This window comes from Vulpes lagopus, chromosome 3 (genome assembly GCF_018345385.1).
Source record: "Vulpes lagopus strain Blue_001 chromosome 3, ASM1834538v1, whole genome shotgun sequence".
In the NCBI taxonomy this organism is placed as follows: Eukaryota; Metazoa; Chordata; class Mammalia; order Carnivora; family Canidae; genus Vulpes; species Vulpes lagopus.
Window position 1 is genome coordinate 164,437,396 of NC_054826.1, and position 15,030 is coordinate 164,452,425.

The following is a 15,030-nucleotide window of genomic DNA, read 5'->3' on the forward strand; positions in this document are numbered from 1 at the left end:
AGCCATAGTTTATTTAGTTAAATAAGTGCAGAATATAAAATGTTTAAGAATCCTCATTAAATGTTAAGGAAATATTGTGATTTTGCCAGTGTAGTGTGATCCCATCCCCTTCCTGCCAGATCCTCTTTGTATTCGTTTTTCTTTTGGCCTTGGGTTAGAGCCTACAGGACTTCATTTTCTGGAAGACTTCTGGTATTAACTGATCTCTTGGTCAGTAGGAGATGTAGGACACGATATGCTCAGGGAATAGAAATGGAGATGAACTGAGAGAGAGAATGCTGAGCTCAGTCTTTGACACAGCTGCTACCCTCTTCCATTAATGACCAGACAAAAGGCCATTTCTTTGGACTTGCATTTTGATTAAGATTTTATTGAACTTGTCTTTTTAAAAAATGATTTTGTTAAAAAAAGATTTTGTTGTCGTGGTAGGTATTGCTACCTATGTTTAAGTTTGGCAGTAAACTATTTTGGGATGAATACACAGAAACAAAACTTTATAGACTAGAATTTCTTGGGCCATTAGCCAGCCATTTGTCTTCGGTTGTCTTTTTAACTACATTTAAACTTAACAGTATACAACTTGATTTTCTTCAGGGCAGAAATTATAACCTGATGCACCTGAATTGTTCAAGGGCTGTTTAAATGGCATTTTAATCAGCAGTAGTTTTGAACTTTGAACTTAAAACATAGTTTAATTCCAAAGAGGTATGTAATAGAACCAAATAATATGAAATAAATTAACTAAACAAGCTTTCAACTTCTGATCAGAAATTGGAAGAAACAGTTCCTGTGTAAAGCATAGCCCTTGAACTATATATAGGCGATGATGATTGATGAATATTTAAATTCAACTTGTCAGTTTCTACAAAAGATAAAAAACTTGGTGGGATTTTGATTAGGATGATGTTAAATATATAGATCAATTTTTACATAAAGGTCTGCTTGATTTTTCTTAATTCATCTTTTTATTCTGAAATAACTATAGGTTCAAATACATAGTCCTAAGAATATGCCTCACCCAGTTTTCTCAAATGGCAACAAACGTCTTGCAAAACAGTAATACAATATCATAACCAGGATATTTACATTTCCAGTCAAGATACAGAACATGTCCATCACCACAAGATCCCTCATATTCCCCTTGTATAGGCACACCTTCTGCCTTTTTGCGCCTTCCCTGTCCTTCATCCCTGGCAACTATTAATCTGTTTCTCCATTTAAAAAATTTTGTCACTTCAAGGATATTGCACATAACCTTTTGAGATTTTTTTTTTTCCACTCAGCTTAATTCCCTGGTAGTTTTTCCAAGTTGGTGTGTAAGTCAATAGTTTGTTCTTTTTACTGCTGAGTAGTAGTCAATGTTGTGAATGTATCATAGTTTGCTTAACTATTCACCTGTTGAAGGAAACATGGGTTGTTTCCAATTTTAGGTCATTTCAAATAAAGCTGCCATGAACATTCACCTGTAGGTTTTTGTGTGAATAGAAGTCTTTATTTCTCTGAGATAAATGCTCTCTTTGGGAATGTGTGAAGCTTGTGTATGTGTTTGTGTGTATGTTTGAGGGGTATATGGGGAGAGGGGCCCTGGAGGAGTGGGCCATCAGACCTTGTGTGCCTCACCGCCCTGGTGGCTCTAGAGGACAGTTCATGCCAGTTGTCTGATTTATCTACTCTGTGTACTGTTCGTACTGTAATCGGGCCCAAGTGTCCAAGAACGCCCAGCTCCAATGAACAGACCAGGTTCAGCTACTTGCCACCGGCAAGATCCAAAAGCAGAGAGACAAGTGGTTGTGAAATAAGGAAGGAATTTATTTTCGTGACGCCAACACCAGGAAGATAGTTAACTGAAGTCTCAAAGACTATCCAAAGTGCTGAAAATACTTCTGGGTTTATGTAAGGAAAATGTGGGACAAAGCTCAGTGGGCACATGCTGCTGAACAGTAAAAGTCAGATTGATCATTGTCTTGGGATCAATTAGCGGGGTCTTGCTGCTGTCAGGGCAGTTCTTATTGCTTGAGGGAATAGTCTGGGTTTCTAACAAGGGATCCTTTGCTTGTAGGGTTTTTTGCCTGAGTTAAAAAATGACTGGAAAGAACTTAATTAGAAAGCACAGCCTGAGGTCAAATGGAGGTAGTGAAGTGCTTTTCAGCACTCATCTCTAGAATGCCCACATCCTGCCCTTGCTTTAGTCCATTCAGAACTCCCTCACACATCCCTCTCTTGGGGGGTGGGGGGGGGATTTCTTCATTCAGGTCCAAGTGCAATGAAGAGTACAATTAATGGATTGGATGGTAGTTAACATGTTTAGTTTTATGAGAAACTGCCAAAATGTTTTCCATTTTCCATTCTCTAACAAAATACAGTAGATTGGATGGCTTAAACAACAAGGGTTTATTTTTCACAGTTCTAGAGGCTGGGAACACCACGGTCATGATGCTGGCTATTTGCTTCCCAGATAAGGGTTTTCTTACTGACTTACAGATGACCTTTGCTGTGTTCTTAGGTGGGGGAGAGCACTCTGGTCTCTTCCTTATCTTATGAGGACAGGAATCCCATCATGTGGGTCCCACTTTATGACCTCATCTAAATCTAATTACTTCCCAAAGGCCCCACCTCAAATACCATCTCATTGGTGGTTAGAGTTTTAACACGTGAATTTTGGAGAGATAGGCATTTAGTACATAACGGATAGTGAACAGTGCTGTGTCATTGTGGTTTTATTGCATATCCTTAATGGCTAATGATATTTCAGTGCTCATATTTTCATGTGCTTATTTGCCATAAAATATACAGATTTATATCCTCTTTGATAAAATGTTTCTTCAGGTCTTTTGCCCATTGTCTAGTTTGTTTCTTTACTGTTAAATTTTAAAGTTCTTTATACATTCTAGGTACTAGTTCTTTGTCAGATGTGTGTGCAGATATTTTTTTCCTACTTTGTAGCTCATTTTTTCATCCTATTAAACTGGTCTTTTGAAGAGGAAAAGTCTTTAATTTTGATAAGATCCAGGTTATCAGTTTTTGTTTTATGACTTCCACCAAATCTAAAAACACTCTGCTTAGCTCCAGGTCCCTAAGATTTTCTCCTATATGTTTTTGCTCAAACTCTTATATTTCTACATTTTACTTCTAAGCCCATGAATTAGTTAATTTTGTATAAGATATGATGTATGACCAAGGTTTATTTTTTTGGCTTGGATGTCCAGTTGATTTAGCATCATTAAAAGAAAAAAAAAAAAAGGTCTATCCTTCCTCCATTGAATCACAACCTGCTGGAATTTTTATTGGGGTAGTGTTGAATTTATAAATTAAAGTAAGGGAACTTGATATCTTAAAAATATTGAGTCTTCTGTTTTATGAACATGGTATATCTCTCCATTTATTTAGATCTTCTATAGTTTTACCTCAGAAGTGTTTTGTAGTTTTTAGCATACCAATCTTACACATATTTTACTAAGTCTCTCTCAAGCATTTAGTATTTTTTAGTGCTTTCATAAATGGTAATGTTTTTATATTTCATTTTCTAGGCATTCCATTATAGCATATAGAAATACATATGATTTGTCCATATTGCTAAATTAATATATTAGTTATATAGTTTTTATAGACTCTTTAGGATTTTCTACAGATGATCATATTTCCTTGCCAATCTTTTAGCCTTTGTTTTTCTTATTGCACTGGGAAGTAACACCAATATAATATTGAATAAATAAGTGTTGAGATCAGGTATCATGCCTTTTTCCTGACCTTAGAAGAGATTTTTTTTTATACATGTGAATTTTTAAAAATCATTATACTAATTTTCAATCTGGCATGAGTAATTTCTTAAGAATTACTAAGAGGCATGGCTATATTATTATTTGTTAGCTCTACAATCCTTGTAAGATTACATTTTTAATTGTTTTAGAATAAAGAAAATACGTATCTCGTTATGTATTGTTTGGACTTTAGATAGGGAAGAACTGAAGAATTACATTTGAGAATCTTTTTGAAGTTCAATTATAAATATTTAGAAGAAATTTAAAGAAAACAGTAATTCTGTCAGATACTCATCTATACATATAATTTGATTTGGTTGAATCAGGTAGGTACAGGATGAAAGAACACCAAAATAGAATTGATAAATGTAATTATAAAAAGACATACAAATCAGCGGTGTATTTTGTGTGTGTGTATTTCTCCTAGACACAATTTGCTAACACATGAAAAGCAACATGAAACTGATATCAGTTTAATTATATTCGATAGTGTCATTAAAGGAGAAAAGAAATATTTGAATGCATTTTGTAGATACTTTTAGGAAGGTATAGTTCTTTAAACCTACATAAGCTTTTTAGGAAAGGTATATATTAATTAACATGTAAAGTTTAAAAATTGGGGTCAAAAAGAGTAAAGGGAAGGATCCATTGAATTCAAGAGTCATTTAATGATGAACTATGTTTAAAATTTTAACAGAGTTTAAAAGAATATATACCAGTATTGAAATTAATAGCTGCTAGGTCATATTTGGTAGTACAAAAATAAATCAACACAAATCAACATAATGCTTTATTAACTTTCAAGTCAGGGTGAAATATAGATTAGTTACTCAAATGTATAGAAATAGAAAAGGATTCTCCAGTGGCCTAATTTGAATGAAGTACCATAAACTCAAATTGAGTTTCTACAGTAAAAAACTGAATCCATATTCATCTTAACAAGTTGTTTTCATATTTATGTTGGCTTAAAACTTTGGAGTTGCTTTTAGCATGGGCATTTTATTAAGTGTTTCATACATCATTTCGTTTAATTATTATAATAGCCTAATGAGATGAGTTTCATTGTCCCCTTTTAGAGAAAGGAAACCGAGGTTTAAAGAAATTAATCTATATGAAGTCACAAAACTAGAATGTCAAAGGCAGGTTTCAATTTTAGGACCCTTACCCCAAGATGTCTGTGTTACAGTTGTTTCTTGCTGTATATTCAGATATTTAATATGTCTTAGCAATTCTTTCAAAATATTGGGAATCTGAAGTTGGAAAGGTTGTGGGGGAACCTTAAGATAGAATTCTGGAAAGATGCTACTGGTAAATGTTAAAAAGAAAAATCAGTATTGTGATGTTTTTAAAATTATGTGTATAGAACACATATTGGTATAAAAACTATTTTTGGCTTGGAGTATTATTGAAAATTTCAAGAACCTAGAAAATACATAGGACTATTCTGATTTCAAAAAACATGACAGTATTATATTTTGAAACCAAATTTCTTTTTTAAAGATTTATTTATTTATTCATGAAAGACACAGAGTGAGAGACAGAGGCAGAGACACAGGCAGAGGGAGAAGCAGGCTCCATGCAGGGAGCCCGATGTGGGACTTGATCCTCCATCCCGGGATCACGACCTGAACTGAAGACAGGCACCCAACCGCTAAGCCACCGAGGCGTCCCTGAAGCCACATTTTAATAGAATTTCAGTTTTTTAAATGTCTAATTCTCTTCAGAATAAACTTATATTCTTTATTGTAAATGAATATCTTTGAGATTTTTTGTTCTTAAGGCAAATATTTGTTTTGATTTCTATAAGAAATAGCTTTTAGATAGCATTTAGGAGCAATTATTTGCCATTTAACTAGTTTTGCCATGCCTCCTCTTCCTTTCCTTTCCAGACATGTTTTTAATATTTAGTACATATTTTTGACAAGGTATTTTTATAATAAAATTTAAGTCCTCAGAAATTCTTAAGTCACTGATGCTTAAATTCTTAAGAGCACTGATTGGTACTCTTTTTCCTTTTTGTTCCAACTAATTATTATTGGAGGAGGGAATAATGCCCTGTTTATACCCTAGATATAAGAGTCTTTGGTAAAAGCATTTACTTTGTGCCAACTATATATAGAGAATACTGAGTTAAGATCCACTAATGTCTTTTTTTTAAATATATAAAATCTCAATAGGAATACATAGATATAAAAGACATGAATGTCTTAAACTGCTAGAAATCTTTGCCATATAATTGAATAATAGGAAACCTAGTAATACATTTAAAAAAGTATATTTTTTGTATGCTTCAGGGAAAACAGTCATTAGAATTTTTGCCTTTAATTATGAGGAAAGGTTTGATGACATTTCAGTTACAGAGCCTGTTGACTTTGGGAAATAACATTTGAAAGCCATCTGCTGTCCTGTGGCAGCTTTCATGTCTTCCTATTTTATTAGACAGCTAAGGTAACAATGTAGAGGGAACACTGAAGGGTTTAGCTGCAAGTGTCAGTATATAACAAAAGATCAATGAGAATAAACACATTAGGAAAGACCTTATTAAAACATAATAATTGGTACCATGATGAGATGAAGTACTCAGTAAAAGGTTAAATTAGATTCATTATAGTCTTTTTATAAGCTGGGTAATGTGCAATGTACAGTTTAGAAAGAATTCTACTAGAAACAATAGAGATGCTTATAGAAGTTTTTTACCTGAAAAAATATACTTGTGACATACTTTATACATTGTCTAATCATGCCTGGCGAGGGAGTCTTTACTATGATAATATGCATATATATATATATATGCATGATAATATGTATGTGTACACATGTGTTGTGCATATATAAATGTATATGTATATACATGATATGTACATATATACATGTGTATATACATATACATGTATATTTATATACACACACATATAATATATATATATAAACCAGTTATAGCCAAATGTACACAAGCATTAACTAAACTGGAAGCAAGAGTAGACAAATGTTAAGCAGTGTTGCCTAGATGGGATTTGGATGGAGGTGAGATTAGCCTTTGCTGTAGTTCTGGTTTGGAGCAGGAGTCTTAAATTTGTCCAGTCTCTTCCCTCAGAATTACAGGTTCTGTTAGCATGTATCTGCCTCCCTTTTGCAGTATCACAGGATACCGTTTTACCTAATATCTTGTCACAATATTTATAAGGGTCACTAACCGCCTTTTATGCCTGCTTGTCATTCTTCTAAGTCATTGCCACCTGCTATAGTAGTATGTGTAGCATCCCATTATATGTATTAAATTGGTATTGGTTGCTTTTTTCTCATGTAAAAAATTTGAGTTTGTGGTTTCTCTGCTCTGCGGGTTAATCTCAGACCTAGTCTTTTTTTGTCTTACTTCTCTGTATTCTTAGATGTGACTCTTCATCTACATAGTATAAGATCGTTTATTACCTGTGTAATATTCCAGCTAGCAGGAATAGTAATTCCTAATAGGAATTTGGAAGGAAAGGACTTGCCTGTTTTGTTTGTAAATCCAATCAGAAGTTGCACACATCACCCTGCTCACATCCCATTGGTTAGAACTCAATAACATGGTAACACTTAGCATCCTTTTCCAGGATGGCTGGAAAAGAAGTCTTTAGTCTAGGCAAATTTGAATGAGAGGCTTTTTTTTTTTTTTTTTTTTTTTTACACACAATAAAGAATAGGAGAATAGATACTGGGTGAACAACTAGTAGTCTCTAATGTCTTCTTGGTTAGATACCTATCTGATGTTGCTTCTATTTACCATATAAATACTGATCACTCTCACCCAGAATATAGTTTCAATTGTGACTACTCCTAATCATCAGCTCTGTAGTGCTCTAAAATTTAGTATGTGTAGGGGCCCCTGGGTGACTCAGTTGGTTAAGTGTCTGATTCTTGATCTCAGGGTTGTGAGTTCAAGCCCCACGCTGGGCTCCATGCTGGGTGTGGAGTTTATTTAAAACAAATGAATAAATAAAAATAAAATTAGTATGTTTGAATCTGATCAAACAGTTTTATTCCTCCTTCCTGTCTTTCTTCTCTATCTTGAGTGGTGGCACCATTATCTACTACCATTACCCAAGCCAACAACCTGAAATTTGTCCTTAGACTTCTTAGCTCTCCTTACCCCTGTGTCATCAGTCACAAAATCTTGAAGTTTTCTTCAATCTGTTTTTTTCCTTCCATTTTGAAATAGTATGCTATTACCGTTTCTCATTTGGATTCCTGAGATCAGTCTGTAACTTACATACTGCTCTGAGAGTGATCTGCCTAAAATAAAATGAACTATGGAATGCCTATGCTCAATAGCTAAAATGTATAGAGTAATTACTACATATCAGGCAGTGCTTTGAATGAGGTGTTTTATGTTGAAGAAATCATTTTTATCTTCACAGCAATGCTGTGAGCTTATATAGTTGACTAAACTGAGACAAAAAAGGTTGAATAATTTGTCTAAAGTCAGGTAATGATTGGCAAAGGCAGGATTTGATGATTATTGTGGCTCCAAAATTTGTGTTCTGAAAATCCACATTATATTGCTTAAAATATTTGTTGCTTCCTGTGTAAAATGTGGTCTATTCAGTGCACAAAATGGAAGGCCAGAGTACTCTTTCTCATTTCTGTCTTGCTTACCTACCCCTGTATCTTACTACTTGGTCTCCATGTGTTCTACTCATACTAGGTGGGTATCACATGACTCTCCTCGCCATTGTGCTTTCCTCAGTCTTCTTCAACTGGTATTTTTGTTCCCTTTCTTGTAGACCCCTCTGTTCAGGAACCGTGATTCCTGGCACTTAGCTTTGGCTACCCCAGTCTGGGTCAGAAAACCCCTCTTTATGATTTTATGTCATCCTTTAGATCCCTTAATCAAAGCCCCGATCACTCGGGATTATAACCTACTCTCTGTGTGTCTCTTTGTAAAGTTTTCAAGAATGGAATTGTTGTATTTCATATTGCCTGATGCTCAAACAGTTAGTTTCCTTTTTTCCCCACATCTTTCTGATGCTATTCAAAAATCTCAATCACTTCTAACCAAAAGAACGTATGGCTCTTTTTCAAGCATCTTTCTCTTTAAAGTCTTTGTATTGTGATTTTAACAATCTTTTGGCCTTCATGACAGCTTGATGCTCAGATTTTTCTTTTTTCTTTTTGATTAATATCTGGCTTCTTCCTGTCTTTTTTTTTTCTCTTAATGCAGTTGTTTTTAGGACTTAGTTATCAACCTCCTGTTTTCGCTTTTTTTTTTTAATCTAGTCAGAGAATTCCCATATCTTTTTTTTTTTTTTTTAGAATTCCCATATCGTTAACTGGATTCTTCCCTTTTCCTTTTGTAACTGCCCTCTGGGAACTTCACAGTATACAATTGTGACCGTTATTTACTCAATACTAATTCTGTACCAGGCATTATGTTCTTTCTTTGCCATTTCTCCTTGATTTTGTTAGATGCCATATGTTTTGCAGGTAGTTAAATTGACATGATAGAATGTAATGCCCAGATTCCCACAACTACCAGGTAGTGGAGCTAGGATTCCAACTCAGTTTGTTTTCTTCAAAATCCTTGATTTTAACAGCTCTAATATCCTGCCTACTAACATCTTATAGTACCTAACACTGTGCTATGAATGGGACCCTCTCCCCATGGTAACTATGTATCTTGTTATTTATATCAGTCTTTGATTCCTTGCCCTTTTGCTCCACAAGTTTGTCTCGGTAGTTTTCCATAGCAGTTTTTAATTTCTGCTGCCACTCCCTTAGTTCCTTATTGCCAGTTTGTCCTGTGGTGATACCAATTCATATTTAGCAAAAAACAAGTTTTAAAATCCGACATGACCTTTATGACTATTGTTGATCTCCCTTTTGAACTTTCCTTTCCAGTTTAAATAAATCAGTCTTTTGTGTGTGGGTTTTCTTTTCTTTTTTTTTTTTAACCATTCTCCTCGTCTAAAATAATTCTTTTTTATTTTGTTTTCGTTTAAATCTGCGCCCCAGTCCCTTAGTCTCCATTTATTGTCCATAGATGATTGCTCTCTTTTCTAAACTTCTGTTTTTGGTAAGCTCATTTGGCCTTTAACATAAAATATTTTGTATTTCTCAGTTATGTCTGTATGTGTTGTTTTTTTCTTCTTCTTTCCAACTTTGAATTGTAAATTCCTTGAGGGTTAGTTTTTATACTTGTCTTTAGTTCCCATGTTCAACATCTGGCATAATAGCAGGAACATTTTAGATGGTTAAGCTGTTGGACAAATGGATTTTATTACTTTAATACTTGTCTTATTTGAGATTTAGAAAAAAAATGCTAATAAATCTTAGCTTAAATCACCATGGACTTACCTCAGAAGAACTCCTTAAAGCATTATGTTGAAGAGATATAAGTACATTAGTAATTAACATAGTGTATTACATGTCTTTATTTTATATTTTTAAAAATATGTCATTTTTGTTTTTTCCTCCCTCTCTGTCTTTCCCTCTTTCTTTGTTTCTTTTTTATTTTTTGGCAGCCGGTTAGAAGACAGTCCCTTACCCCTCCTCCTCAGAACACTATTACATGGGAAGAGTATATATCTGCTGAAAATGGAAAGTAAGTTTTTTTGTTGTTTATTGATTTTCTTTTATAAAGAAAGGACTTTTTTGTTTTACTTTATTTTATTCATTGGTTTTTAGAAAGAACAATTTGTAAAAACATGAATATTTAGGTGTAAAATTATTTTATAAAGAATTTTTAGTGTAGTTTTGTCTGAAGCAATTCTTTTATCATGTAAAATGTAGATTAAGTATGATGAGGGAGGAAAGTAACCCCAGTTACATTTGAATAAGTTGTAGAGCCTTCTTTTTACATCCTGGCTGCCATTTTATGTAACCCCAAAACTTACAGACATTATTCTAAGAAAATATAATGTGAAGAATTCCCCACTGCAGTTGCTTGAGTTTTTTCCCTTATATATGAACTTTTATGAAGAATTTCCCACGGCAGTTGCTTATTTGAGTTTTTCCCTTATATATGAACTTTTATAATCTGTTATTATCCTTAGTCTTTAGCATGGTGAGTGAAGTTGTTCACTATTTTTCTACTTTTTGACATTCTGAGCTCATCTCTTGTCATTATCTGTTTCAGCCTGTGCCAGGCCTACTTCTCACCATCTTTACATAAGACTTTGCTTAATGTTATATTACTGATCCTTATTAGAGTACCTATTACATGGTTTGTATGTAGTAAACATTTACTAAATAAAAGGATGATAAGTGAATAAATGGTTTGTTTTGAATGAATAAATAAAAAGATTTTTTTTCTGGCCAACCCTGTCAAAGAAAGTATACAGTTGTTAGTAGAAAATGTTTTTTCCTTTTGGTAGAGAATAAAATATTAGCTACTTCCATGATTAGGAAGAAGCTGTCATGACTTATTTTGGTTAATATTTAAGGTTTATTATTATACTTTTCTAACTTCAAAATATTTCCATCTTATAATAGTCTATAGTTAATATAAAATTTTTTACTCTTTACTTCTTACTGGTCAGTGCTAAGAAGTGTAGACAGTAAAAGAGTGAATTGAATAAGTGATTTTAGAGGTATGCAATATTTTGTTCCAGAGATCCAATAAAACTGTTTAAAGTTTATTTCTTCTAGCGATTTGCTTTATTCCTAAAAGTAGTGATTATTAAAATTACATTTAATATGAAATTTGTTGATTTTTCTGAACTTTATACTAGGTTCTTTTTTTGTTACCCTTGTCTCATTTCTTATACATAAGAAGTCTTTTTAGCATAATTTAAATTTATTTCTATACAGAGTAAGAAAAATTGATTTATTGTCAGTAGAAGATGACAGATTCTTCATAGGAAGATGGTAGCATGTAGAAAAGGTTTCCTAATTTTTTTTTTCTTCCCATTTTAGAGCTCCTCATCTGGGTAGAGAACTGGTGTGCAAAGAGAGTAAAAAAACATTTAAAGCGACAATAGCCATGAGCCAGGAATTTCCTTTGGGAATAGAGTCGTAAGTTTGTTACTAACTATATAAGTTTATGAAAGAAACTAAGCAACCCTAAAGGCTGTAATAATATTTGTATCTGAGTGTTGCATTTGAGGCCTTTGAAATGAAAAAAGCAAATAGCCATTGTTTGATAGTGTGTGCACACTTCTAGGTGTTTTCTAGTTCACAGACTACTAACATTTTTACTCTTTTAACCAGATAAGTTTTTGAGTCATTTTTTTAAATTATAAAAGCAGTAAATGAATCCATGGTTATTATAAAAAAATCTAACAGCATGGAAGTTCATGGAATAAAAATGAGTTTACTGTTATGTCACTAATAGTTAATAAGTGAATAACTGGGATGGGTGTTTTTGTCTAGATTTTTCTGTGTGTTTTGCATTTTTTATAGGATCAGGGAATAGTTTATATTTTGTTCTGTGAATTTCATTTTTTCTTTTAAAAATGAGTGTATCTCAGAGTTCTCCCAATAATTACATTTTTCTCTCTTCTTTCCTTGGTATTTTTAGTATTGATGTACTGTCCTTTGTTGTATCATCCTCCTGCTGATAAACATTTTGATTGTAGTTTGTCATCATTGTAACTAGTACTGCAGTGAATGTCTTGAATATATCCTTTCAAACCTGTACTCATCAGATGCTCATTTTAAAAAATCCCAATTTGTGGGGCACCTGGGCCGCTCAGTCAATTAAGCATCTGACTCTTGATTTCGGCTCAGGTCCTGGTCTCAGGGTTGTGAGATGGAGCCTTACATTGTGTTGGGCTCTACACTGGGTATGGAGCCTGCCTAAGATTCTCCTTCCCTTTTTGTCTGCCTTCCCCTCTCAAAAACTAGAAATCCAATTTGGAGAGGTGGGTGGAGTGGAAGAGATGGGTGGGTAGAGCTGACTAACAGAAAGGTAACTTCAGGCTCCTTTCTAAAGGAGGGGATGAATTGAAGCACCAGACAATTTTTCCTTCTTAGTTCCTTCCCTTTCTAGTTTGGCCTAGTATATTAAAAAATAATTCTCAGGGTGCCTGGGTGCCTCAGGCAGTTAAGCGTCTGCCTTTGGCTCAAGTCAGAATCCTGGGGTCTTGGGATCAAGCCCTGCATTGGGCTCTCTGCTCAGCAGGGAGTCTGCTTCTCCCTCTCCCTTTGCCCCCCCCCCCCCATTCGTGCACATATGCGCTCGCTCTCTCTCTCTCTCTGTAATGCTTTGTAAATAAAATCTTTAAAAAATAATGCTCATAGAAGAAAGGAGGACTCATATTTTCTACAAAGGATGTACGTGTCTCATACTTCTCAGTAACCAAAATTAAAAAAAAAAAAAAAAGGTAGAATGAGCTATGCAGCCCTCAATCTATGGATCAGAGAGGGAGATTGATAGTTGTCAGAAGATGTGAGAAGGGCATTAGCCATACCTACAAATCTGCATGATTCATCCTAGTTTGGACCCCACTGACTCAAGGATGCACCAGTTTTATGTTCTAATAAAGAAGAAAAATGTGGCTGATTTATAAGAGGCTATCAATTTTAGGAGTTATCCCAATTTCACAGTTAGCATGTGAAAAAGAAAATGGATACATTAGAATTTATAAAATGTGGCCATTATAACCATTCCTTCTCAAAAAAAAAAATTAAAAACCGAGCATGTACAAGCCAGATAAAATATTTATTCCACAGTAAGATACAGGTCAAAGAACAGAAGAAAATTCCTTGTAAATGCTACAGAAAAATGTAAGAAGAATGTGAAATAAGTAAACTAGGTCATTCTAAGATGAGATGATAAGATAATAGAATTAAACGAGAAGGAGATTATAAGGCTAGGAAATACATTAAGCACTAAATAACACTAGTGTGGAACAAATACATTAGAAACAATAATGAACACAATAGATGTGGCTGAAAAATAAAATTTGATAGCTCATCGTGAATTTAATGAAAGAAGAGGCTAAAGAATTAGAGAAGCAATATTTATGGAGGACAAGAATGTTCAACATAAGGATCATTGGTGATCCATTTACATGAAAAGCCTCCAAAATGTAACCATAATAGCAAAGTAGGGTAAAAAACAAATCCTTTGTAAGGAAAAACAATCTGTAGCATAACTTTAGGTTCTAAGAAAAATCGAAGGATGATTAGTAACAGTAATTATCCTGATTATACTGTTGGACTTCAGTTGTTAGTAAAGAAATCCAAAGGCATTTAGGCAAAAAAAAAAAAAAAAGGTAAAAACCTAGCTTTGCATTTTTTCGCATCTTGACATTTCTGAGACAAAGAAAATGTGATCATGTAGTGTATCTGGCTAAGATGTCATTTACATATCAAGGCAATTGAAGAAAACACAGAAGAATTCAAGACATTTGGCAGCTATAGGTTTATTTTGAAAGAAAAGTAATACTACTTGAAAATGAAATCCATCCGTGGTTGAGCGTCTGCCTTTGGCCCAGGGCCTAACCCCGGGGTCTTGGGATCAAGTCCCACGTCAGGCTCCCTGCATGGAACCTGCTTCTCCCTTTGCCTGTGTCTCTGCCTCTCTCTCTCTCTGTGTCTCTCATGAATAAATAAATAAAATCTTAAAAAAAAAAAAAAAAAACGAAATCCATCCAACCAAAAGATGAAACGGGACATTACAGTTAAAGACTAATGGAATATTGAATTCAGGCAGGCTTTATGAAATTGTAATTCAGAGGGAAAGAAGTATAAACTGAAATTTTTTGCCAGCTAAATTTCCCTTTAAACATACAAAAAAGAGGGCAGCGGGGGGCCGCCTTCAGCCCAGGGCGTGATCCTGGAGACCCAGGATCCAGTCCCATGTTGGGCTCCCTGCATGGGGCCTGCTTCTTCCTCTGCCTGTGTCTCTGCCTCTCTCTCTTTCTCTCTCTCTCTCATGAATAAATAAAATCCTTAAAAAAAAAAACATACAAAAAAGAAACACTCATTTATGAAATCTGTAAGAAATCAAGGAATACAAAGAACATAAGAGCTCTTCACACGTACAAAATTGACCGTGAAATTCAGCCACCCAAGCAGTGAGACTAATTAAAGGACTCAGGAGTGTGTAGACTTCAGGAAGAACATGGGTGTAAACCTTTCATTTAAATATAAATATAAAAATCAAACAACTGGAAACTCTGGCTTCAGAATCAAATGTAAATGTTGTAAACTTTGACACATGAAAGAGAGTAATAAAAAACCAGGAGACGTTCCTCATCCTTAACCTCTAGACGTCAGTACTCCTGTCTGAGTTACAAAGCATGCGAAGGCACGCAGTTCTAAAACAACAGAAGGACACAGGTCA

The 15,030-nt window shown here is 34.2% G+C and overlaps 1 protein-coding gene across 3 annotated transcripts in view; it reads left to right on the top strand.

Moving 5' to 3' along the window:
- The window catches only part of ANKRD13C (ankyrin repeat domain 13C), a 95,367-nt gene that overhangs the window by 62,323 nt on the left and 18,014 nt on the right, over positions 1 to 15,030 (top strand). For all 3 annotated transcript variants that reach the window (XM_041748032.1, XM_041748031.1, XM_041748033.1), the window contains 2 exons: positions 10,262 to 10,341; positions 11,655 to 11,753. In XM_041748032.1, coding sequence (XP_041603966.1) covers positions 10,262 to 10,341; positions 11,655 to 11,753 — 179 coding nt within the window. The remainder of the gene's footprint in view (positions 1 to 10,261; positions 10,342 to 11,654; positions 11,754 to 15,030) is intronic.